This window comes from Eucalyptus grandis, chromosome 6 (assembly GCF_016545825.1).
Source record: "Eucalyptus grandis isolate ANBG69807.140 chromosome 6, ASM1654582v1, whole genome shotgun sequence".
Lineage (NCBI taxonomy): Eukaryota > Viridiplantae > Streptophyta > Magnoliopsida > Myrtales > Myrtaceae > Eucalyptus > Eucalyptus grandis.
In genome coordinates, this window is record NC_052617.1 from 29,531,693 (window position 1) to 29,556,027 (window position 24,335).

Genomic DNA, 24,335 nt, shown 5'->3' on the forward strand with positions numbered 1-24,335 from the left:
ATGGTACCCCGCACAGAGGATGCCAGCCGGACGATGACGCGTCGTTGGTGTAGCGCGAGCGCAGACTCCTTTTCACATGTTCCTGAAAAATCAACGGGAAGAATTCAATCGCAGCGGAAACGGGCGAAAGCACGAAGAAAGAGACACGGGTTGGATGCTCCGGTGCGATTCATCCATGGCGTGTTAGAATAGGGCTTTTGGTTCGTCGGGAGAATCGCTGGTCGCTTCTCTCATTTTCGGCCATTGGGATCGATCAATTCGCACGTCCGAAGAGGTCAGTGACGTCTCCTGTTTACTGCGAGTTCGAGCGCTTCTGATCGAAGCGTTTCCGGTTTAGGGGACGTGAAATCGCCCTCGCTGTTGATATGATTATGGGTCATCGATTGTCAACTCGCTTGTTATTGCACATGGGTCGATGCCGAGTCGGTTTGTGTTTTGTCGAATTATCTTCGGCGTTTGGGTATGAATCGTCGTTGTTCTTTGCTCGTTATTAGATGTGGAGGTCGATGTCGAATTCGTTGGCGTCTTCGTGGATGATTTTCGGGAATTTCGGTTGCTGGGTCGTTATTTATTTGGCTTGCGGATGTTGATTTGCAATCTCGGCAGGGATTTCTGGTGCTAGCATTTGCTTGGGTTGAGGAGATCGATATGCCTGAGCCTTCAGAGGGATTGATTTTTTTTAGCAGGCTTCTTGATGAATGCTTAATCTAAAATGGTTTGAGTTGATTTTTGTAGAAGATGATTGCTTTCAAGCTGTGCGTCTAGTAGTTACGAAATTTTAGGAAGATTTATAGTTGCCAGGTCAACCAATGGTCTTCTTGAATTAGCTTCAAGCCTTGTTTGAAACTTCATAATGTGCGGTATAATGAAAACCATCACTTCATGTTTTTCATCCGATCTTAACGAGGGTTGTGACTTATGATTGGGTGTATAGGCAATTGTATACTGAGTTATCTCAAGAATGGCTAGTGGTTTTGGGGAATCCTCAAGCAGGGCGCCCCAAAGCCCTTCTTGCTCAAGCAACAATAACAATGATGCTGGTAATTTCGAATGCAACATCTGCTTGGACTTGGCTCAAGACCCTATTGTGACTTTGTGTGGTCATCTTTTCTGCTGGCCTTGCCTTTATGAATGGCTCCGTGTTCATTCCCAAGCGCAAGAGTGCCCAGTTTGTAAAGCCCTCATCGAGGAGGAGAAGTTGGTTCCGTTGTATGGCCGTGGTAAAAGCTCGTCCGATCCGAGATCGAAGTCCGTTCCAGGTGTCAACATCCCTCACCGCCCAGCAGGGCAGAGGCCTGAAACAGCTCCTCCTCCTCCTCCTGAACCGAATCTTTTTCACCAGCATGGTCTTGGGTTTAGGGGTGGCTTGGGTGGATTTGGGCCCATGGCAACTGCGAGATTTGGGAACTTTACATTGTCCGCAGCTTTTGGTGGTCTCTTCCCATCATCATTGTTCAACTTTCAGCTCCATGGGTTTCCCGATGCCGCCATGTATGGTGCATCCCCTGGATTCCCGTTTGGATATCCCCATACGTTTCATGGTGGCCATCACCACCACACACATGCATACCATCATCATCCGAGAGGCCATGGACAGCAAGATGTTCACCTGAAGATGTTGTTACTGGTTATTGCTGTCTGTGTGGCTTTTGCACTCTTTCTGAATTAGAAGCGATCGTGCAACAGAATGCTCAAGCTGCTAACCAATTTCTAAGCTTTCCCTTTATCTTGGATATGAACGTTTCTAGTGCTCTGGGGTTTAAGCCGTCTTCTCATCAAGGAAATTGTCTATAAGTTATGTCAGTGGTGTGAAAAACCTGTATTTAGGATTTTGTTCAGATAAGATTCAATCCGTGTTCTTTGAGTCACTTTATGGGATTCGTCACCTGGTTTGAGACATGAAAAATGGATCAATATGCCTTACTCTGATGTCTTCATCTTTCCGTACATATATGTTGAACCCTAGAATCATTTTGCTGAGATAACAGTAGCATTTATGCGATGATAATCTTTATCACGATCTCTTTCACTATTTTCACCCTGTGTGCAGGGGCATCTGTGGTAGCTAGTGTATTGGTCCACAGCAGCAGACAAATTAGCAGTAGCGACTCAGTTTAATTTGGCTTTCTTATTAATTCTGGATCGTCCTTTCAATCCAAATAATGTGTGGCTGACCCTCAATATGGTCTCTTGCCGATGCCATTAAGGGCTGCAGCCACCGTTTTCAGGATAAATGTGGCCTGCTAGATGTTGGGATTTGGTAGTTTATGTAGATTTTGATGGCTCGAGCTTCAGAACATTCTTCCTAAAGCACATTATCCTGTACACTTGTTTTCTTTGCGATTATCTGGACCTCATCCCTGAGGAAAGTAACAGGACCAGGATATCTGGAAGCTCAATGAGGAAAGGTTCTAACATTGAGAGGTCTGAAGTTGGATTACTTGAATCGTGACAACGACTTCTTAACTGTGGACAAGAGCATAGGTTAGGAATTACAGGAATTCTATGGATTAGGTACAATTAAAGACCTTTACCTGTTTATGTCGACTACCCAAGAGAGAAGTATTTTTAATTCTGGGGCAAAGCTCTCTGAAAGTTGTTTGTAACTAAGCCAACCAGAACGAATGTAGCATCACCTGTTTGCTACCATTATCATGAGGATATGTGAGAAATATAAGAATGTATTGAAAAATGGTACGGTCTTAAGTAAACATGAATAATAAACAATGTTAGTGGTTCTTAGAATTGAATCAACAACAAATTTGCATTGTCAATGATTATCCGCTAGCTCATGTATGATATCTTCCATTTCCTAAAATAATCCCTGTCATGGAGGCGGCCATGTTTACCTGATGAAATTATTCTGATGTCAATGCCACCGACAATCTAAAGGTCATCCAGTTCCTCCCGTTGCTTTGACTTGGAAGTGCCGGTCTGCGTGGTGAGCTCATCATTCTTACTAGAAGGGATAATCTGGAGCTCAAACCAACAGAATACAGATAACATTTGCATGATCTGGAGACTTCAGGACATTGTTATTTCCAAGAGTTAAATGAGTTGTTCTTGCATTTACTAAAATGGATTGTGATATTCAGGAAGATATGCTTCACATGAATGTGAAGCATCTTCATTATTTATGGTAGCTTAAGATGTCTGTCTAGTAATTAAATTCACGTAAGTCTGTCATTCTCCTACTCATTTAATTGGTGTTTGGTCCAATGAGATACATTCTTCTACTCTTAAGGCAGCAAATGGATATCCGCCTAACTTTGTGAAGTACTTAACCTGTCAATGGGGGACTGAGCGCCTTTTGTTTTGTATCCATGTGGTCGAAATTACCATGAGTCCCACAAGATTAAATGGCTGCAATTTTTCCTGGTTCTTGGAAGGTGCAATATCTGTCTCCTATTCACACACCTACAAACAAGGTGTGTGAAATGTTGGGTCGGCGGCAATGAATACTGCCTAAGATTGTACAATGTACAATACCCGAATTAAGAGAGCGCCCATTACAGCTTGCGACTAGTCCAAGGCACAGTACCATGTTTTCCCATCACCTAGGTTGACAATGTGACAGTCCCTCTTCACTTTGTAGGAGTGATGGGTCAAATGAAAAGGGCATGTGGACGAAGGTTCACTCTTTTGTTTTTTGGCTGTTGCCTGCTTCTTCTCCTCCTCCTTTTTTGACATTTTTCTTCTGCAGAGTGATGGGTCCACTGAATTGGGAGACCCACACGGTTGTGGACTCGGTTCCTAGGAGGTACAAAGGTCTTTTATGCCATTCGTCATCCATTCTTGAACACCCCCACCCTTCCTTAATTTCACGTTCAACTTGTCCATAACTAGGACCTCTTTATAGGGCCACTGTCCTTACGCGGTGATGGAGACAGTTTGGGGGACTGGACCGACCTACCTCATGCTGCAAGTGTTCGACGGAATGCGTATTTGATCTCTCGCACCCTTTGGAATTTGGCCTCGTTCTCAAAATCTGTCATTGAGCTTCCCCAAATGGGTCTGCTTAGTTGAACTTCATGGTGCACGCCTGACCACTGTTTTAGCCGTGTCTGAGAGCCACGAACTGTGGGAGTGGTGGCTCACAAAATCGTGTGGTTTGGGTCTTTATTCAACTTTAGGTGACTAGAAAATGGGACTAGACTCTGAAGATAGATCTCTTATATTATCCTTCTGCCGGCTTGCACCATATTATGTCGACTCATTCTAGTGGCACTTGATATTCAAATCGGACCGTTCTATAAGAGGCGCGGACCATCGCCCGTATCTTTTAAATTGCTGACAAGCTGTTTTGAGGCTGATACGGTGGGAAGCAGAAACTCCATACGTGTGTTTCAGCAGAAGAGAGAGAGAGAGAGAGAGAGAGAGAGAGAGAGAGGAAACTGTATACATGTAATTGAGAATATGTAATTAACAGCCACCTACATTCTCTAAACAATGAATAATACGAAATGGGCCACCCAGACTTCAAAAGAAGTCTAATCACAACCGCCAGCTTTAGACTGGTCGAATAAAACGAAACGAGAACATAGAGAGAGAGAGAGAGAGAGAGAGAGAGAAAGGGAAAAAACAAAGAGGCAGAAAACCCAGATTTTGACTGGAGCGACAAGGTTGTATGTACGAGAAGGAAGGCGGCAACCGTGGGTTCAAGAGATAGAGACTTGGCCTTGAAGCAATTACACTTGTTTTCAATTCGGCTCGTTTGTATTCATCAGAATCCGATTGCTAAATCTCACCTCTCTGAGAATGTGATAGTTCAACACCTGAGGAGGGGGAAGGTCAATAAAGGGAAAAAAGAGGGCGTTGTCATTGTTGTTGTTATCATTATTATTTTTTTTTGTTTTTTTGTTTTTCCATTGATGATGAAACCTCAACAACCCTCGCATGACCTTTCAATTCTTCCCTGTGGAGTGAATTAGTTCCAAAGCTATATTGCTAGTTGCCTTTGTCATGGAGCAACCCATTCTTTCGTATGAACCCCAGAAGCAGGAAGAGGCAAAGTGACATTAGAAAGAGAGACCCTTGTATGGACTGACCCTTGACTCTAAGGGAAGAGCTTTTCCAATTGCACATTAGTTAACGATTTGCGAGTTCGAAGGGGATCATAACCTTCATATTATCTATTTGATGTTGCAACTAGGGCAATTTCACCAAGGTGAAAAGGCGGAGGTATCGATGAATTGGTAGCATAGATGCTAATTTAACTAGCGTTAGGGTTAAGTGTTTTGAGATTGGAGTGGTCTTTGGATCACCTATTTGCGGTCCACTCTTGTAGATAAAAATTGTCTCATTAGATAAATATGTTTCCTTTTGTATGTGTTCATAGTCAAGTGGCGTTCGGGCCAGTTTTTATGCACCTCGACTAGTCCACCTTCAGTTACAATACTAAGGATGTCCTCTCCCACGTTAGCCTATTGCATAATATTTTATTTAAAATTAATTACAAAAAGAAAGTCATAGCTTATGTGAAATCGTAGAAAAGGGTAGGAAAATCAAATAGAAATACGAGAACGCAAACAACAAGTGACAAAAAAAGAAGAAGAAGATGGAAATGCCAATTTCAACAAGCTCGATATACAAATCACTGTGGTTGTAACAAAAAAAATTATCTTGGCCTATATTTATAGGCAAGGGGAGTTAATTTCCAACGTGTCACAAATTAATGAAGATAAATACCCTAGAATCCTAGCTGAAATCTAATTTTCAATAATAAACTAGGAAACTAAATCAATAGGTGGTTGAGAGACTACTGTCCTGTATCGACTATGCAAATTTATTTGAATAATGATGGTATGAAGATAGTTTACCTGCAAAAGGTTGTGAAAAGAGGGGCTTTGGGGGAGATTAAAATGATTAAGGGGAAAGCAACTTTTGACTTCATTACCTAATTTGCGCATATCATCTCCATTCCCTCCAAAACAATCATCTCTCTATTCTTTAGGCTGTCTTACTTCCTATTCACTTCACAAACCTCAAATGACAATAACACGAGGAGGAAGAGCAAAACCAGAGAAAATGAAATGTCAGAGACAGAAGAGGACCCATCACCAAAGAACCTTTAAAACCTGCCATTGCTGATGTGAACTCAAACAAACTTACATTGACCAAAAATCTCTCTCTCTCTCTCTCTCTCTCTCTCTCTCTTCCCCCAAATCTTCCAATTTCCTACTTTTTCCTTAGTTTTTTGTAATTGGGTCCTTGTAAATCAGAGAATTCTTGTTTAATGCTCAAGCCTTCATGTAAAAAGCGAAATCTGAAGTTGAGGTTGGTCCATTTTTTGTTAGTTCTATCCTTTAAAAACAACATTCCTCTCACAAAATACATGCCCTCTCTCTTTCCCTCTTTCTCTATCCCCACGAAAGTATGCCTGAACAACCATTCCTCCTCCTCCTCCTCCTCCTCCTACTCCTCTCCTCCATTCTCTCCTCCACCGCCACCACGACCGTCGCTGCCCGACAATTCAAGGAAGCCCCGCAATTCTACAACTCCCCAGATTGCCCCTCCATTGTGGAAAACCACCACAGAGCCGAAGACAACGCCGAGAAGCCTGAGGCGGATGATGACGGCATCTTCCTTTGCTCCGAGACGGCTGTCCACGTGGCCATGACCCTCGATACCGCGTACATCCGCGGCTCCATGGCGGCCATCCTCTCCATCCTCCAGCACTCCTCCTGCCCCCAGAACGTGGTCTTCCACTTCGTCGCCTCCGCCTCCGCCGACGCCCCACACCTCCGTGCCACCATCTCGGCCTCCTTCCCTTACCTCCGCTTCTGGCTCTACCGCTTCCACGACTCTGCTGTCTCGGGCCTCATCTCCACGTCCATCCGCTCCGCGCTCGACTGTCCCCTGAACTATGCCCGGAGCTACCTCGCCGACCTCCTCCCTCCCTGTGTCCGGAAGGTCGTCTACCTTGACTCCGACCTCATCCTCGTCGATGACATCGCAAAGCTTGCGTCGACACCGCTTGGCGAGAGCACCATCCTCGCCGCCCCTGAGTACTGCAACGCCAACTTCACCGCCTACTTCACGCTGACCTTCTGGTCGAACCCTTCGCTGTCATCGACCTTCGCAGGCCGCACGCCGTGCTACTTCAACACTGGAGTGATGGTGATGGATCTCGATCGGTGGCGACGCGGGGGCTACACGAAGAAGATAGAGGAGTGGATGGAGCTGCAGAAGAGGATGAGGATATACGAGCTAGGGTCACTGCCGCCCTTCTTGCTGGTGCTCGCAGGGGGATTGCAGCGGTCGACCACCGGTGGAACCAGCACGGGCTTGGCGGGGACAACTTCCGAGGGCTGTGCCGGGATTTGCATCCCGGGCCGGTGAGCCTCTTGCATTGGAGCGGGAAGGGGAAGCCATGGGCCCGGCTCGACGCCAACCGGCCGTGCCCTTTGGACGCTCTCTGGGCTCCTTACGATCTCTTGCAGACTCCATTCTCTTTGGATTCTTGAAAAGAAACATCAGACATCATGCTCAAGGTTTTACGTCGGGGCCTTTTAGCCGGAGGATTGATATCGGATCGCGTGACCGACGCCTCGAACGGCGATGAATTGAGCATTACATGCACACCTGATTGGGAAAATCTCTGATGAAGGCCAAGATGGTTTCCCTTTGAGCCTTTTGTTCTGATCTTAGTTTCTTCTTCTTTTTTCAATCGAAAAGTTCTGATCTTAGTTCAAATATGTGAAAGTTGTAGATAATATAAGAGATCTTGATGTGTAATTGCGTACGACGGACGCAAAATCAATAAAATGTTCAGGATGATGCAGAGAAGTCGTTTTGGTGCAGCATCGTTTTGCTCTTCAAACGCATAAAAATGCACATTTCAATCTCTGCAGAGAAAAATAAAAGAGGCTTCATTATCCAGGAAAAATTAAACCAAAGTTCTATTGTCTCTAGACATTATCGTTATTGCAAATTAAATTTCTTGGGCTGTTTTAGCAGCTCGAAAATTAGTCGTGCTACGGTACTTGTTCATATGAGGACTTTCGAGAGGTTATTGGCTAGACTTAATTCAAATATACTTGACCGGTTCACATTATTTAACGCGGGATCTTACTTACAGCAGTATTAACTCTACCTAGTGTTCACAATTTTCCATTGAGTCTATCATATAAATAGAATGAATTCACATCCATGCTTATGCTTGTCTCATTAAGCACAAGGAAATAAACTGTGGAGATTAGTCAAGGCATTCATGAAGGTTGAAATTGAAACTCCATTTCATTTTCTGAACATTGTTTTGGCTAGAACTTGCCATGGATACAGCTTCCATATGGCCTTTATAATTATTTTCCCCATAAATAATTACAAAATCCATAATCCACACCCCCCCCAACTGGCTATAAACAATTCCCCACATTCGTCAATAATGGAAGACAACCTGATTTCTGATTGACAGCTTCAAAATGACATTGATAGGAAGTTCCAACATTGACCACAAATAATGTAGAATAGTCAAACATTTTGGTATGTAAGATTTAAATCTTACGATCCAAACTTCTCACAGAGTCCATAGAATTCCATCGCAAATAAACAGCTAAAATCACACAAAATGACTTTATCGTTAAGCATTTAACATGCTTATATCGTATGTCAGTTTAAGACATGACCCATGTTTGATAAGATACTTATATCATCAAATGGGAATGATATTTTATTCAAAATATTTGTTCGATTGTTGAGTCACATGGTGTTAAATCTATGAGATTAGTGAAGTATGTCATAAATTTGAGGTTAATGAGTGAAATGTACAGCGAAGGATAATTCAACGAGCGGTGTAGCTCGGTCGTTCGTTGTGGGTTCGCATACACCAGTCGGACTCAGAGCGGTGGATAATTCAACGAGCCAGCCTGTGCGAACTTCCCTTTTCCTATGTCTGCATTGTGTTAATCATACGATTGAATATGTCGTTGACCGAAAATAAAATGGTTTTCGATTTGCTTTTTCTTGGGTAAAGGGACAAAATATTAAAAATAAATAAAAAGAACAAGGAATTAATCGTGTTCAAAAAATTCAGTACGGAGTGTCGGTGGAGGGAGGGAAGGTGGAAGGTGGAAGGTGGAAGGGAGTGATGATGTTAAGATATAATTTGTACGGTGCACGATAAGATCTGGACGGACTTGTGATTTCTACAGGTGGGTCCTAATCAAGATAATAGAACTCAAATCGCCTTTAATTCATGCTTCCTACTCGATATTCGAGTCACGTAGTATTAAAATCATGTGCTTCGATTGTTATATGGTGCATGACGGACGAAGGACTATTTATGCAACGCATTTTTAGCGTCATGGTCGATTGTTATATGGTGCATGATGGCACTTGTAATGTTAAAGGGACGGAACGCATCCATCCTAAAAATAATATTGTATGATTTGTTGCGAATCCTTAAAGTTATTATGTATCCTTTTTTTGCCTAATTTGATTCTTTAAAACTATAATATTCTGATTCATCTCGAAGGAATCTGTGCATCAAAATCCTACTATCATAAAATTAATATGATATGAGCCAAAATTTGAAAAAAAATTTGATTATTAGCAGGCAATCTCTATTATGATGCCAAAAGAGCCGTGTGCGTGGGATTCATACCCGCCACAAATTCTATTTTCGTTTTTCCTTGTTCATATTATTGGCTAATTGAGTGCTAAGAAACATTGACACTCTCCAAGAGTCTTTATGTATTTCGACACGTGTCCCTAACATGCGTGTTTAGAATTCCAACATGTGATTTTAACAAGCATGGGGTTAAATTTAAAAAAATTCAATACTTAATGGATCAAAATGTAAATATATGAAAAAAGGGTAGGGATCGTGGTTGGACATCGCTGCTGCTGCCGCTACCACCATTGGAGAAGGTCGGTGAAGTGGCCGGGGGAGGGGGGTGGTCACCAACTTGGGCGAGGCCATTGCTGGCTAGGCAAAGGCCAGCGAGGCTTGCCTTAGCTAAGGCCTAGCCAAGGCTCGCCTAGATCTGAGCAACACTATGCCCTCGCTTAGGCCTGGCAAGGGTTGTCAGTCCTTGCCTAGAGCTAGTAAGGCCTCACTTAGGGCTAGGAGGCTCACCAACCATAGGCGAGGATCGGCATCACCAAGCCTTGCTTGGCCCTCACTTGGGCTGACGAGGGCAGCCACCTAGGTTGTCAACCCCCCTAGGACGGTAGCAACGACAGCGGCAATGGTGTGCCTAGCCACGACCTTGCCTTTTTTTTTCTTTTTTTTCTTTTTCTTTAAGAATTATTTTAGCTTTTTCAAAAGTTGTTTACTATTCTTTAAAAAAGATTAGATGCCATGTAAGATAAATAAATAAATTTAAAAATACCACTTCAACATTTTCCATTAAACAAATTGATGGTGTTAATGGAAAAGCTTGACTATATCAATTTGATAAGTTTTTCGACTCAATTGCACTTTCATTATATATTTTAGGACTTGTAGTGCACGTAATAGTATAATGTGGATGGCTTGTTTTTTTCCTCCAAGTTTTATGGATTATTGTAATGAAATGTAATTGAATTTGTCAAATTAAAATAATGAATGATACTAACAAATATTGAATTAATGTTTTTAGTGTAAATTAACTCTAGGCTCTTTTTGTTATTATTTATTCATTTATGCACTTATATATAAAAAAAATTTTTTAATAAATAACGTGTCGGAATGTGTAGGAATTTTTCATTTTTTGATAAATGACCTGTCGGCATGTCATATCATATTATATGGCGTGCTGCGTGTCCATATCAATACTACATAGATTGAGTGTTCGAAGAGCAAGACTGACGAAAACTCAATTATCTTGTTCTAGATTTGATGGAAATAACAAGTGATGAGGTTTCAATTTACAAACACCATATCATCAATAAACTAATAATGGGGCGGTCAACACACATTCGCGGTTGTGGCAAAAGAGGAATGTGGAGGATGACTAACACGTAGAACACTTGAACAACTCCTTTGGATTTCCAATGTCAATATATATAACTTGTTTCAAATCTCATTGCATCAACTAGTAGATTCTGTTATGAAAATGAATAATCAGTTTATAGCTAAAAACTACCTGATTTTTTTTTTTCTGAATTAAATGTGGAATCATTAGCACAATTTCAAAATGCACTATAAAAATGACTAGGCAATTTACCCAATTAATTCTAAACCTACTCTATAGATGTCAATTCAAAATTTTTACGTTAAATTTCAATTAGCAATGCAATTCACGAGTTGTTCACATCAGCGTGTCACGTAGGATGGCTGGGCAATGTCAGCAATTTTTTATGCAATTGGCTGAAATAATTATATTAAAATTTCGCATAAGGATTTAGAACAGCATTAACATTTGTAAAGTAAGTTTAGGACTGATTGGATGATTATCTCTGGATGGCCTTTTTAATTTAGATTAATATACTCTCTTGTGTAAACGATTCATCATCGTGTGAGTTGAGGGAAAACAACTATAGCGGTCAATGGTGATATCTTGTTCTTTGAATAATTTTGATAATTAATCTATAAAGTCTACGGGCAAAGGCGGAAAAAACAATAAAGTCAAAGTCAATGGAATGGTGAGTTTGAGAGGGAATGTCACGCGTGAGAGAATTCAATTTATTTTATTGCCCATTAACTTTGACATGTCACGAAATTGTACCTGATGGGATTATCATCAGGAGGAGTAATACATGTCTTCTTCATGTCCATTCAAGCCGAGGAGAGGTCCAAAAACTGTTAAAGTGGTTGACAACGATGGACTTTTTGTCATTTTCAATTTTTTGTTTTGTTTTGAATTCCTCTTATTTTTATTTTCCTTTCTCTTATCTCATAGAAGAAGCGGTTACGTACGGATAAGAATAGTGTAAAATAGGTTTGTTGACCCCTATAAGTACGAAATAACGCAAAAATGACTTATGTGGATAATAAATCTATTGCATTTTTGTCACAAACTTATTATATTTTTGTTAAATTAATTCTAAATATTTTAATTTTTTCAATTGATTCATAATTTTTTTTGCATTTTGACAATTGAGTCTATTCAGCTAATTTTGATTAGAAATCGCTGATGTAAACATTGGTCATCCTACATGACACGATCGACACGATATAATAAATTTTTATAATATCTGAAAAAGCCTTTTGAATTTTTATATTTTTATTATATTTTCTTCTCTATTCATTATTTACTTCTTTTTTTCTTAATTTTCCTTTTCCCCACACCAGCCATCATCGGGCCTCGTCGATGACTAGTGAAGCACTAGCCTCAAGAGAGGTTAACCATCATCGGCCTAGTCCTTGGCATTTCTTACTTGAGCCTCAAAGATGGTTTGGGGCAAGAAAAAGAAAAAGGAAAAAGAAAAAAAGAAAATAAGAGAAAAAAAAAAAAAAAGGGAAGGAAAAAAAAAAAAATCAAAATCAAAATCAAAATCAAAATCAAAATCAAAAAAATATTAAATTGTTATTTAAAAATGTTCACGTCCTCGTTGATTATGCCACATATGATAACTGACATCAACGTCAACGATTTCAAGGCAAAATTAGATGAATTGACTCAATTGACAAAACTTAAATATGTTTAGGACTTAATTAATACAATTAAAAGGTTTAAGATTTTGGATAATTTTTCCAAAAACAATGGATAATCTCCTATATAATTCGTGGGTAGTACGATTTTATCCCTCCACGTTTAATATTTACGGTACATGTCGGGAACTTCTAATAATCAGAGGATCATTTCTCGGTTCTCATGTAGCTTTTCAAGAAGGATATGAACGTAATTGTATCAAGACTTTGGGGAGAGAGAGAGAGAGAGAGAGAGAGAGTAGTAAGAATGGCATTATGAACCGTTTAAGATGGTTAACCTCGTTTTCAATCTCTTTCAAACTTGAGATAGGTGTGGGATCCGACTGCTCGGAATTTAATTGGTCAAGCACCTGAACTTTTCCTTGTCCTTGCCTCAGTTACTTCCTTATTAGCCGGCCCTTACCCTTCATCTTGGAGCTCTCCCTGGTGGATCTCTTTCCTGGTTATTGAGCAAACTCGCTAGATACTCAACAATGTCCGCTAGAACCGAATGCAAGCCTGATTGTACTCGATACAAGCTCATCCGGGTCAAGTGACATTGAGTTTCAAGAGATGCTTCAAGCTCATTATAAGGAAAGCTAACTCATCCAAGATAAAAAAATAAAAGAATCATCTTTTATTTTCGAGCTGGGGGCTCCATTGTGTCGTTATACAGTCTGGCATTTCGACGAAAAAGCAAGAGCTCGTTCGAAATTCCCTAGTTTACAGTACCCATCTCTCAGGGCTCGATATGTTATTTCATCAGGCAAGCATCTGTGTCCCTCCATTCTCTGGAAAATCTCCTCTGCTTCGGCCATTTTCCCCATCTTACACAGTCCGTGAATCATGGTGTTGAAGACAATGCTCGATTTGGCGAAGCCCCTCGCCAAGATATCTTTCCACAGCAGAAGCGCCATTTCAAGATCCCCCATCTTCAGATACACATCTAGCAATGTGCACAAGGAGACTTCATTGGGCGCCACGCCTCTTTCCAGCATCAAACGCCACAGGTGTAAGGCGTCATTGAAGTCTCCAACCCGACACAGGCCCTTGAGAAGAGTATTATAAGTTACAGCAGATGGTTCGATTCCTTCGTGAATCATCTCGTTGCATAACTTAAAAGCCTCTCCTATCAAGCCTTCTCTACAGTAGCCATCTACTAGAGCATTATAACCGTAGGAGTCCAGCTTCATATTCCAATCTATCATCTGCGATACGAAGACCTCTGCTTGAGAAAGTTGACCGAATTTACAATACCCATTGATCAAACAATTGCAAATGACATTATTCAAACCGAAACCCAGCTCCAGCATCTTCTCTTTAACTCTTAAAGCATCATCCATTTTGCCTATCCTACAATAACCATCCAACAATATGCCATAAGTACGCTCATCTGGAACAATGGACTTGTCATCCTCCATTGCCCCAACAATCTTCTCTGCTTTCTCCACTTCACATTGCATGCAAAAACCCTTAACCACAGACGTGTACGTAACCACGTTTTTTAATACTCCTTTATCGGCCATCATCTTCAACACCCTCTCAACTCCTTCCATATCCCCACAACTCACATACCCATCAATCAAGCTATTGTAAGCAACTATATTCATATCAAAACCAGCATTTTCCATCCCCTCCACAAACTCCATGGCCTTATCAACCTGCCCATTCTTGCAATTTGCATTCACCATTATCGCACAAGTGAACACATCGGGCACAATCCCCATCCTCGCCATCTGATCAAACACGAGAACTGCGGTGTAACTCTCACCATTTCTAACCAACCTGCTCAGCAAAGAGTTACAAGTCCTCAAACTCGGCACTCGACCGCACTTGCCCATTTTATCAAACACGTAGAGCGCATTCTTCACCATGCCCTTCTCCACGTACGCCTTCAGTATCATATCAAAAACAACGGGCGAGAACCCATAATCCCGATAAACCCTCAGGAGCTCATCCCACACAACAAACGAAACATAATTGTTCCTGCACAGAGAGACCAGTTCGTTCACATAAGCTCTGGTTTCCTCGTACATTCTAGCTCTGGCCAGTATATGAACGAGCTTACAGTAACCCTTCACATCAGGCCGATAATCCTGCTGCTCGGAGGCGAACTCGAAGAACCTCAAACAAGCAGTGGGGTTCAAGCGGAGACGGTGAAGAACGGAGCCCAGGAGGTCGTCGGAGAACGCGAAGGGCAGGCATTTCAGGGCGCTGAGGCGACGGAGGACCAGGATGCGGGCGATCCGGTCGAGGAGCTCGGGTCGGCTGAGCCTGGACTCTTCTCGGGGGTTCCAGCGGGGGGACGACGACGGCGCGTGGAAGGATCGGACTCGACGTGGGTTGGAGGGAAGGAGCCATCTTGACGAGTGCCTCAGCATTTACGTGAAGAGGCGAGAGATCGTGGGGTAGATGAGGGTTTGGCCTACGATGGGTGTCATCTTGATTCTGAGACTCGGCGTTGCATGTTGCAGATGGAGAGAGGGACGACCGTCGTACCGAGAGAGCTCGATGAAGATGATGATGAGCAAGCCAAGGTTCGAGTTCTCTGTTCTAGCTGCGCAAAAATTGGTGGTTTGACGAAAATGGCAGAAAAAAGAGGAATTTGGATTGTGGGCTTTTGGTGTTACGTTATGGGCCCGCGTTGTTGTTTGAGAAAGAGGGAGTTTTACTTTTAGCCCCCTGTAGTTTTCCCTTTGTCTCGTTTGGCCATCTCTCTGTTATTGAGTCAGCCTATATAGCACTTAGCTAGTGATAATTTTGCTGAAACACTGACAAGAAACCAAGAAATGAAGACAAGATACAAAGGGAAATTGGGAAAACTGAGGCTGCGCTTGGTTGTGGCCCTGGGAAGCCTTCCGTTTGCTGTCTCCATTCAAAAGCAGGTTATGAGAAGCATTTGACAGTCTTCCTTAATTTTCCCCTTCTGGAAAAGTTGAAATGAAGAAGAAAACTAGGAAATTAACATGTTTTCTTCTTTATGAATTTGCACACATGAAAAAGGGAAAGTGTCATTCTGTGGGTGCATACATCCTATGTCTATCGTTGTCTCATATCGGTCGCGAATACTCGATATTCCATTCCTCGCAGAAAAAGAAGTACAAACAAGGTATATCTGGAGGAGGGAGAGAAAAGAATTTCCAAGTAAAGAATGTATAAGAGTATGACCTGATCCTGTGGTTTCTATTGTAATGGACAAAGAATGTGTATGGTGAACTCTCACGAGGAATGAGTGTCATCCTAAGTTACTATGTACCACCTACTAATCCCTGCACATTGACCTTGAAATAATATGAACGGCCAATCATCCTCAACTCTGCTGCTAGAAAAAATAAATGAATCTCACATCAGCAAGGAAAATTCCCTGTCAACTGAATGTGATCGAGGGTCGTTCGAAGACCATACTTCTTCACTGCCTGCCGGCCAGCCCTGAAACCATCACCGTAAACTGGGGACGAGTCCGATTCAATCTGGTGCATGAAGAACTCACCGAGCCTCTGCTCGAATTGAGATTTAGGGCCTCCCTTCAGTCCTTGAGAAGAGGACGGTGCCCTGTGGCTGCTTGATTCTGAGTTGAGCTCTGCCTCCAACCACATGTGGGCCAACACTTGGCAGATGCCTTCCTCCACATCTTGGCGGAGAGTTCGAAAACCTTAAGCATAGATGATGAATATGTCACTCCAAATCGCTGACAAGTTATTTTACAGGAACTCAATATGATGGTAGAATTAATTCAGTCATCCGAGCATCAGAGCTTGTGAAAACATAGGATTCAATCTGTGAAAGCACACAAATTCCATAATAAAAATGGCACTGACTAGGAAATTACCATTAAGTCGAAGGAATGCATGCATCATTTCATGAGCTAGGATCGATCCAGTCAACAACCTGTTCCCAAATACTTGCATTAACAAGCGGGAAAAGTGTAATAGATTGCAACAGCAAAACAAATATTTCCAAAACATGAATTTCTGCATGGAGTTCTAGAATTATCACGCACATACAATACCTGGGAAGACCATACAAGATGAGAATGGCAGTCACTTCACAAGACCGTGTTAGCTTGAAGGGCTCTGTCATCATGTTCGTAGCTCGGCCTCCCCCAATCCTTGGTCTCCGTGATATCTGCCATAGAAGGTAGAAATTCATATGAGAGAGATAGACGATGGATAAATGCTATTTCACAGACTGAGCATTCTACAGGAGTTCTTACCGTACTGATGGTTCTTTCCTCTGAGAGGCAAAGTCCTCTTGTCTCAGGCATGTGGTAATGGCCCTGGTCAAAAAGTAATGTTTTGAAGTGATTAACTGCAAAAACAATGTACCCCCAAAAGTGCCATTGATCATGATTGATATACTCAGAGACATGTCACTATAAAAGCATGTTAAAAAGTTCTAGAAATGAGACTGTCTGACCATCAAATCCTTCTTGATTACTATGTCAAAGCATGACCATTTTCTAGAATGAAAGACACGTTCATGCACATTTTGCCTTGCAATTTACGTTCTTTACGTTTCTATTTCTCATGTTATCATCCAATAAGACTGTGAATGGTTAACTAACTGTCCAGTATAGAAACATGCCAATAACAGGGAATGCAAAAGAGCAAGCCTTACATTTTTTTCTCCCTCTCTGGCGTCATTTAGAGCTTGACGTTCCACCAGGAGAAGCGGAACTTGCTGCGCCACTTTCATGTTCAAAAACTCATAGAATTTATGTATACTGTGATATAGTGGTTGACATTGATTCGTATCCATGATTGCCGAGTCTAAGCATTCTAGGCAGAGCTTCCGACCATCATCAAGTGCGACATATTGCATCTCTCGTGACTGCACATGAGGAGAAAATATCTCAACCTATAACTTTCAAGCAAATATAGGTTGCTGGATCTCTCTTGCAGAGTTGAGATGCTAATTTGGGAGATAGAGTGGATTCATCAGACTGACCTCCATTCGCTCACAGCTGCAGCACCTAGGAGTCCCATCATGTTCGTGTGAAGGGCAGTACTTCTGAACCCAGAAAGGATGTGCCCTATATTCAATAAGACCAGCAGGGTTCGTCGGAATCTGTCAATGGAGATGTATTCTGATATGAGTGGCGCCTCTCAGGATATAATTCATAGTTTTTACATGGTACATACATCATCGTCTTACATCTTAAGGCATACAAAGTCTTTTCAATCTACAACACCGATAATTCCCCATATATAGAAAGATACTGTATGGTCAGTTGGAAGGTCTGCCCATATTTTCCAATTTTATGCGTATTCCTTTCAAGTGTCCCTCAATTTTTTTGCTCTATTTCAAAATTTTATTTATCTGTGATTTTGATATTGTCATCTAAATCCTTTCATTTCAACACTGTTTCTAGTCAACCTAATGAAACAGAATACTCAGTGAATTCAAGTAGATTCCTCCTTCAGTGTAGCAGGATTTTACTACAAACTGACAATTCTTGTCATTCTCCATTTAAGAATTACAGCTGACAAAAATGAGCAGAGTATAGTTTCCTTATTACAAAAGAGAGATGGAATCATTTACAAAATGACCATGAGTTATGGGTCTATTGACAGTCAAATAGAGATAATGTAGAGTAGGGTGAGTCAGTTCAAAGCAGATGAAACTGAAAGATCACATTTACGCACATCCAATGAGGGGGAACACGTTCAAGCTATATATAGCCAGTTCAAAGAAGTATATTCCATGACACTTACAAAATGCCTGCAAACATCACACTTTGGGTGGTGATGCTCCTTGTAGCAAGACCTATGAAAAGGGTAATTTCCTGATACAGAAAACTGCAATTCACAGATAATCTTGCTTGATTAGTTGGTGTAAACCACCCAAATAACCCTCTTAGTCAAAAACCAGAAATGTATAAATTCCTAAACGAATCAATTATATAAGAAATAATTTTGGTCAGTATTTACCTCATAATCAGCAATTGGTCGACCACAAGCACGGCATCGAAAACATTCCGGATGCCAAACAGCATTCAAACAGTTAAGAAACCGTCCATGACCGATTTCCATATTACACCCAGCGCAAATTCTACAATATTGAGAAGGCACTCAATTGTCATGTTTCTGCTGTAATCAACTTCAGAAGAAAGAAACAAGAGACTTAAGGCATGCTGGATAAAAGTTGATGAAACTATATTCTTGCCAATTGTCAAGGATGAAAGAGTTAGCAATATCGGACACCTATCATTTACACGACACAATGACTTAAGTCATGATACACTTAAATTGATTGTTGATGCAAATGGAATTGTTTCTATTGCAAGTCAATCTGGCTTTCTAATCTAATGGTAACGGAAATTTGACATAAATTGCAAACACAGCTATGCCACTCTAACACAATGACATATCTTAGGGGCTCACACGGGACCCCAAACTCCCAATCTGATAGGTGCATAGTGTAACCTTCAGTAATTTTTTATGTATGTGTGAATTTTCATGAAAGATTTCTTTTACAGGATTTTCCAAATTCTTTTTATCTCGTCCCCCTGGTCTAAGCCTTTACATCCTCAACTATTATAACAGGAATGGTAAAACCTAACATGATATGCAGCAGAGAAGGTTATTTCTCATTCTTTTGGACTAAAATATGTAGTTTCACAAGAAAATATACTCATGCATAGGCATGACAGATGTGCAAAACATTCCTTAAAAAGGGAAAAAGGAAAATGTACCATAGAACATCTTATACATCATAACAAAATATACAGAGACATAGGCACCAAAAAAGTGCAATTTCTTAGGAAATAGTTGACTAGAATTTTTTGTAACAAGAGGGTAAAAGGAAATTTTACCTGATAAGAAAACGTTTAACAACTTTCATTTTAATATATCTTGACTACTAATATATTTAAAGCTTTCCCAAGAAGCTAGCATGTCAATGATTCAGCATCAAGTGATGAGAAAGAATTTTTGTGAAGTGACCAACTAACCCAGACTGTCAACTAGCCAAAGAGTATCACTTGTAAAAAGGGGGGCTTGACACATTTTGCTGCAAATCCTAAACACAAGTAAGCATCTCTTCTTTTGTTTAATGCTTGGAGAAAACACCTTCTTTCCCTTATCAGCAAGCTTATGATGGATTGGTGAAAAATCTGGAGAAAATGACTCACTATCTTTCCCTTATGAACGAGATTAGGTCAGAGAGTCATGTCAGCGTCAGTCGTATATCAAAATACAGTTCGATGATTGAATGGATAACAGAGATTTGAGGTTCAACGGATGGTGGGTCATAGTAAGGTGCTTCTTGCAGAGGGAGACTTCAATAGAATTAATGAATAAAATTGTAAACCACCAGTATCCTTCATGGTAACAAGCAGCATTTTAGGGCCTATTGAATTTACTTGAAGCTGTAAATTATTCAAGTTGAAAATGTAGTTGCTTAAATTCAAAAGAGTACAAGCTCATGGATGAACTATATGGTATTTACATATATCAGGAAGCTCAGTAATCATGCACGAAGTCCTAAAAGCATAAGCCCACAATCAAGGCTGCATTTCATGTTCAGCACACCTCTTCATATTTTACACGACTTCAAAACTCTGGAAATTGTGAACGTTGATAATCCAAAGTTCCGAAAGGGTGAAAACTTGTGTAATGTGTCAGATAGGGGGATAATTCAAACATTTCTTTCGACATAAGTTAGTGAGAATGTAGTTTGTCATAAAATATATTAAGGCTCTGTTAACGTAGTACTCTCAGGGCACTTGTCACGCAACTGCAAAAGGGAGCTTTCATATTTTAAAAGATCCTCTTTTCTTTTCTATTGATGTATGTAATTAGTATTTTAAAAATTTTGAAGTTTTCCTTATCAGAAGTGCTTGACTAATGTCATTGGTGAACTTATTAACATGACTGCTCTGCTAACGGTATGACCCCTGTAATAATATAAATCTAATCGAATCAAAGAGGAAATCAAGCACGAAACTTCAACTATTCCTACACCCTTCCCTTTTCAAACTTTAAATCCAAATAGTACATGATCTCCAAACTTGTTCACAATGGCCTAAATAACAAACATGGCTCTTGTTACACAATCAAACTCCATGGAATAAGGTCGAGAAAATAAACCATTCCATCCAAGTAGAATGTTTGCTTGACCTTGTTCAAGTAACTTAAGGGTAAAAAGGTTTCTCATTCCCTACCTACTCCCAGATTACACTCAAACTCATGCAGTGCCCATTAACCTAGGACCAAATTTTTGATAAACACAACTTAAGAGTCAAAATGAAAATTAAACAAATTTTCCACAATATAAAAGCTGTCATACCTGTAACCTGTGGTATAGGGGAATGGTACAGATTGATATATATGACCATTTCCATTTGGGAAAGGAGAGTGTCCATTTCCTCTACGGGGTGGAGACGCAACATTCAAGCTTTCTTGGATGGCCCTAGCCAGTTGTTCATCTTCTTCCAGTTGGTGTTGATTGTCTGATCCAATCATTCAATTAGAAAGTACATAAAAGTTTTGAACACAGAGAAGACATCCACAAATCATAGCTTAAAGGTCCGCATCATATTGTTGCTCAAGAATTAAAGCAGAATTACAAGCACATAGTCTGTCTCTCCAACAGAATATGGAGTAAAAAATTTGACCGATGAAATAAATGGCCAATTGGCCGTATCACTCACCAATCACATTATTTTGATTTTGGCTCTCCTCCGAAAGGGATAATGCGATGGCACGATCTATATCTTGATTCTCATACTCCAACCATGCGTCCTACATTTAGTTGCCCACCAAATGTGGTTAAAAGGAGAGAGCAAATCAGGAATCTGAATCGCATTACAAAAGTTTAATACTGGCAGACAACGTCAAGGAAAATAGGATGACTACTGCATTTCGTAATAGTATAATGTCTGATTTTCAAACGTTAAGTGCCATTTACATGATGAACTAACTCCATCAGTCCATTTGATCACATAAGACAAGTCATTCAGATCATTTGAGAAATAAGAGCAAGTCACATCCAGCCCCTAGTGGGATGATGATGATACAAGCTAAACAAAACACAAACTAAGTTAGCACATGATAGACATGGTTATATTGAAGGAATATGGCAAGAACTCATAGATGTGATTACCCGTGAAGTGGAAGGAGCGTTATAATTGGGACCCTCCCCATAATGTCCCTGGTGATGCCCTTCCGTGATTTTATGGCTGGAACCTTTGAAAATTTTCTTGAGCCAACTCATGATGCATAATATTATCTGTTCATGGTCATTGACGTCTCCACCTATAAGAAATTTTATTCAGTCGAGTAACTACAAGAAAATTTGAAAGGCCATATAGATTAAAAAACAGCTTTTGATTATGTTGTTTTCCACAATAATTAGATGGATTGGAACAGTTTATGGTGTTTATTATCTGCGCGCAACCAATAGGAAATATAGGAGCATCATCAGGTAAATTTACATTCTTGTGGCAGGTGAACAAGAAAACCCAGAAACAAAAAGGACCATGCAACTCTCTTCAATTACTCCCGAATAAGAAGAATCGACTCAAGTACAAGTGATGGCAATAATAAGAGGAACGCCTGTACATGTTAGCACATATTCGAATCTTGAACGGGGAAAAAAGGGTTAATGAATCCTTAAAGCTCAAGAAACAATACCAACATTCATAATCTGAAATTCTCAAGCAAGCAGGTGTTGCACAATCAAATGTCAAGAGCCAGTACTGAATTTTTCTTCATCAGGCAGGTATACAAGTAAAACAAGCAAATGCAGTCACCCACCAACCATCATAAAACCAGAGCTTGACGGAGCTCAAAAGCAGACAACCTGGGACTTGTTCGTACAATGCATAAGGAATTTCCCAAACATCTTATGTACTTGAAGAGATAAACCAACAGACATCAATTCGATGAAAGAGAAAATTGAATTCGCAGAGTTACAGCTACATATCCACATGGAAGAAAAGAAAGCGAAAGAGTAAAAAGGACTGACCCGCCTCAAACAAAAGAACAGAGGAGCCTGCGAAAAGATGGGAACTTTGGAGAGACCCAGATCAGAAAAGATCCTGATTTGCCCAAAAGAGCAGCACCGGAGTTGTCCTAGAGACGCTCTCGATCACGCCGTCCAATCTTTCTTCCACCCCTTTTCTTATTTTCCCTTCTTGATCTTTGTCTCTCTCGCTCGCGAAAAGACGGCAACCGGAAAGAGGAAAGCGCGAGAAACCTGTTCTGGGTTCTTTTCGTCAGACCACAAATGGGAAGTCTTCACGCATGTTTGGGGGAAAATCAATAATCGCAGAGGAGCAAATCCCCGAGATGATAATTGACTTGGCTCGGCCAGGTGGTATCGAAGGGAGGAACAGAAGCACGCAGGTGTGGAAAGGAAAACGAGGGAGGGTGCTTGAATCGGACGCAAGTTCAAAGTCAAATTCGGAGCAAAGCCAAAGCCCACCCCACGAAGACAAGAACTTGGCAGTTGACGTGATTGTCACACGGTCCCGACATGCGATTTCATTGACGAAGGTTCCGCCTCCACCCAAGCCAACCCCCCCAGCTGGAGTTTTTGAATTTTCTCCGTCATCGCGTGTTCTAACGCTGTTTCGCCGTGTTTGATTAAATATAAAAAAATTGCGGAACTTAAAATAATTCTTTTTTTTTTTTTTATAAAGAAAGGAAGAAAAAGAGAGAGCTTTAAAACTTTCCTAGGAAGACCGTCTGGGAAAAAAGAAGAAGAAAAAAGACAAAAGCCTGGGAAATTTTAGGGTTTGGTCCGGCGATACACTGAATCGGTCTCGTATGTAATATGCATTGACGGATCGAAAGGAAAAAGGAAGATGAATCGTTGGATGATTTCACAAGGAAAGATAACTTATTGAAAGATTATCAATATTACTATTGATTCAGTGAAATTACAACACTTGAGAAGAATTAGTCTTTGACATGGTTACACATTGTTTAGAAATGCCATATTGTGGAGGTTATAAGAATAGAGAAAAAGATTCACGATAAATTTAGGTTGATTATGACTTTTGATGAAAAATTACTTTGGAAAAAATCACAAAAACCTATACGTATGCCTATCGTGGCACATTTGCCTCGAATTTTTTTTGTGATATTAAAAACCTCAAAACTTTTTTATGACATTAAAATCTCAAATTATGCTCATTGCAACATATTTACTTTAATTTTTTTTTATGACATAATAAATCCAAACACATGCTTATGTATCGTATTTACTCCCGTGAAAGTTTTGTTAGATGATTTTTCAACCAAAACACCTTGATTTTATTTCACTTAAGCTTCATAGGTGTCATGTCAACATCTTTTGCTTTATGGCGTCCATGTAAGCAAAATTTTAACAATGCTCACCTGGGAAACTTGATGAGGATAAATGTGTCACATAGATGCAAATTTGAGATTTTTGGTGTTGAAAAAAAAATTAAAGTAAATATGTTGCATTGAGCATAATTGGGCTTTTTGTGGCTTTTGCCCAAATTGCTTAGATGTTCAGCCTTCTAGACTTTAAATAAATTATTATGGGCCAAAGATGATTATTAATGTTTCATTTACCAATTCTTGGGGACGATTGACTAATCTTGATTACAATTACTTACAACAATTTGAAGTATTTTGCTACTTCTTCTTCTTCTTTGTTGATCCTACTTTACTCTTACTATAACTTTCATTCTCAAGCTTTTACCTTACTTCCTTATAAAGCGATGAGAGTCAAAATCCACAATTCAAACTAAAACGTTTCCATCGGGAGAATATGAGGATTCAAACCCCATATCTCATTTCCATGT

General features: G+C 40.5%; 4 protein-coding genes across 4 annotated transcripts; 2 read left to right on the top strand and 2 right to left on the bottom strand.

Annotated features, from left to right (window-relative positions):
* The first annotated feature begins 34 nt into the window (after window positions 1-34).
* On the top strand, window positions 35-2,008 carry LOC104416415 (E3 ubiquitin ligase rnf-5). The gene is made up of 2 exons (XM_010027845.3): window positions 35-274; window positions 935-2,008. Exon 2 carries the CDS (start codon window positions 962-964, stop codon window positions 1,667-1,669), a length of 708 nt encoding a protein of 235 aa, XP_010026147.2. The 5' UTR covers window positions 35-274; window positions 935-961; the 3' UTR covers window positions 1,670-2,008.
* Window positions 2,009-6,108: 4,100 nt separating this feature from the next.
* Window positions 6,109-7,802, top strand: LOC104416309 (probable galacturonosyltransferase-like 1). Its single transcript, XM_010027746.3, is given in 2 exon segments — window positions 6,109-7,246; window positions 7,249-7,802. Coding segments are annotated over 2 exon segments (1,089 nt in total). The 5' UTR covers window positions 6,109-6,375; the 3' UTR covers window positions 7,467-7,802.
* Window positions 7,803-12,807: 5,005 nt separating this feature from the next.
* Window positions 12,808-15,131, bottom strand: LOC104416208 (putative pentatricopeptide repeat-containing protein At1g19290). The gene has a single exon (XM_010027658.3). The coding sequence runs from the start codon at window positions 14,935-14,937 to the stop codon at window positions 13,225-13,227; it is 1,713 nt and encodes a 570-aa protein (XP_010025960.2). The 5' UTR covers window positions 14,938-15,131; the 3' UTR covers window positions 12,808-13,224.
* Window positions 15,132-15,613: 482 nt separating this feature from the next.
* Window positions 15,614-23,095, bottom strand: LOC104416106 (protein DA1). Its single transcript, XM_010027571.3, has 12 exons — window positions 22,526-23,095; window positions 21,662-21,813; window positions 21,210-21,300; window positions 20,846-21,008; window positions 18,487-18,607; window positions 18,271-18,354; window positions 17,504-17,623; window positions 17,174-17,386; window positions 16,770-16,832; window positions 16,566-16,681; window positions 16,386-16,444; window positions 15,614-16,208 (listed from the first exon to the last, which is right to left on the bottom strand). Exons 2-12 carry the CDS (start codon window positions 21,770-21,772, stop codon window positions 15,904-15,906), a joined length of 1,446 nt encoding a protein of 481 aa, XP_010025873.2. The 5' UTR covers window positions 21,773-21,813; window positions 22,526-23,095; the 3' UTR covers window positions 15,614-15,903.
* Between the last annotated feature and the right edge of the window lie 1,240 nt (window positions 23,096-24,335).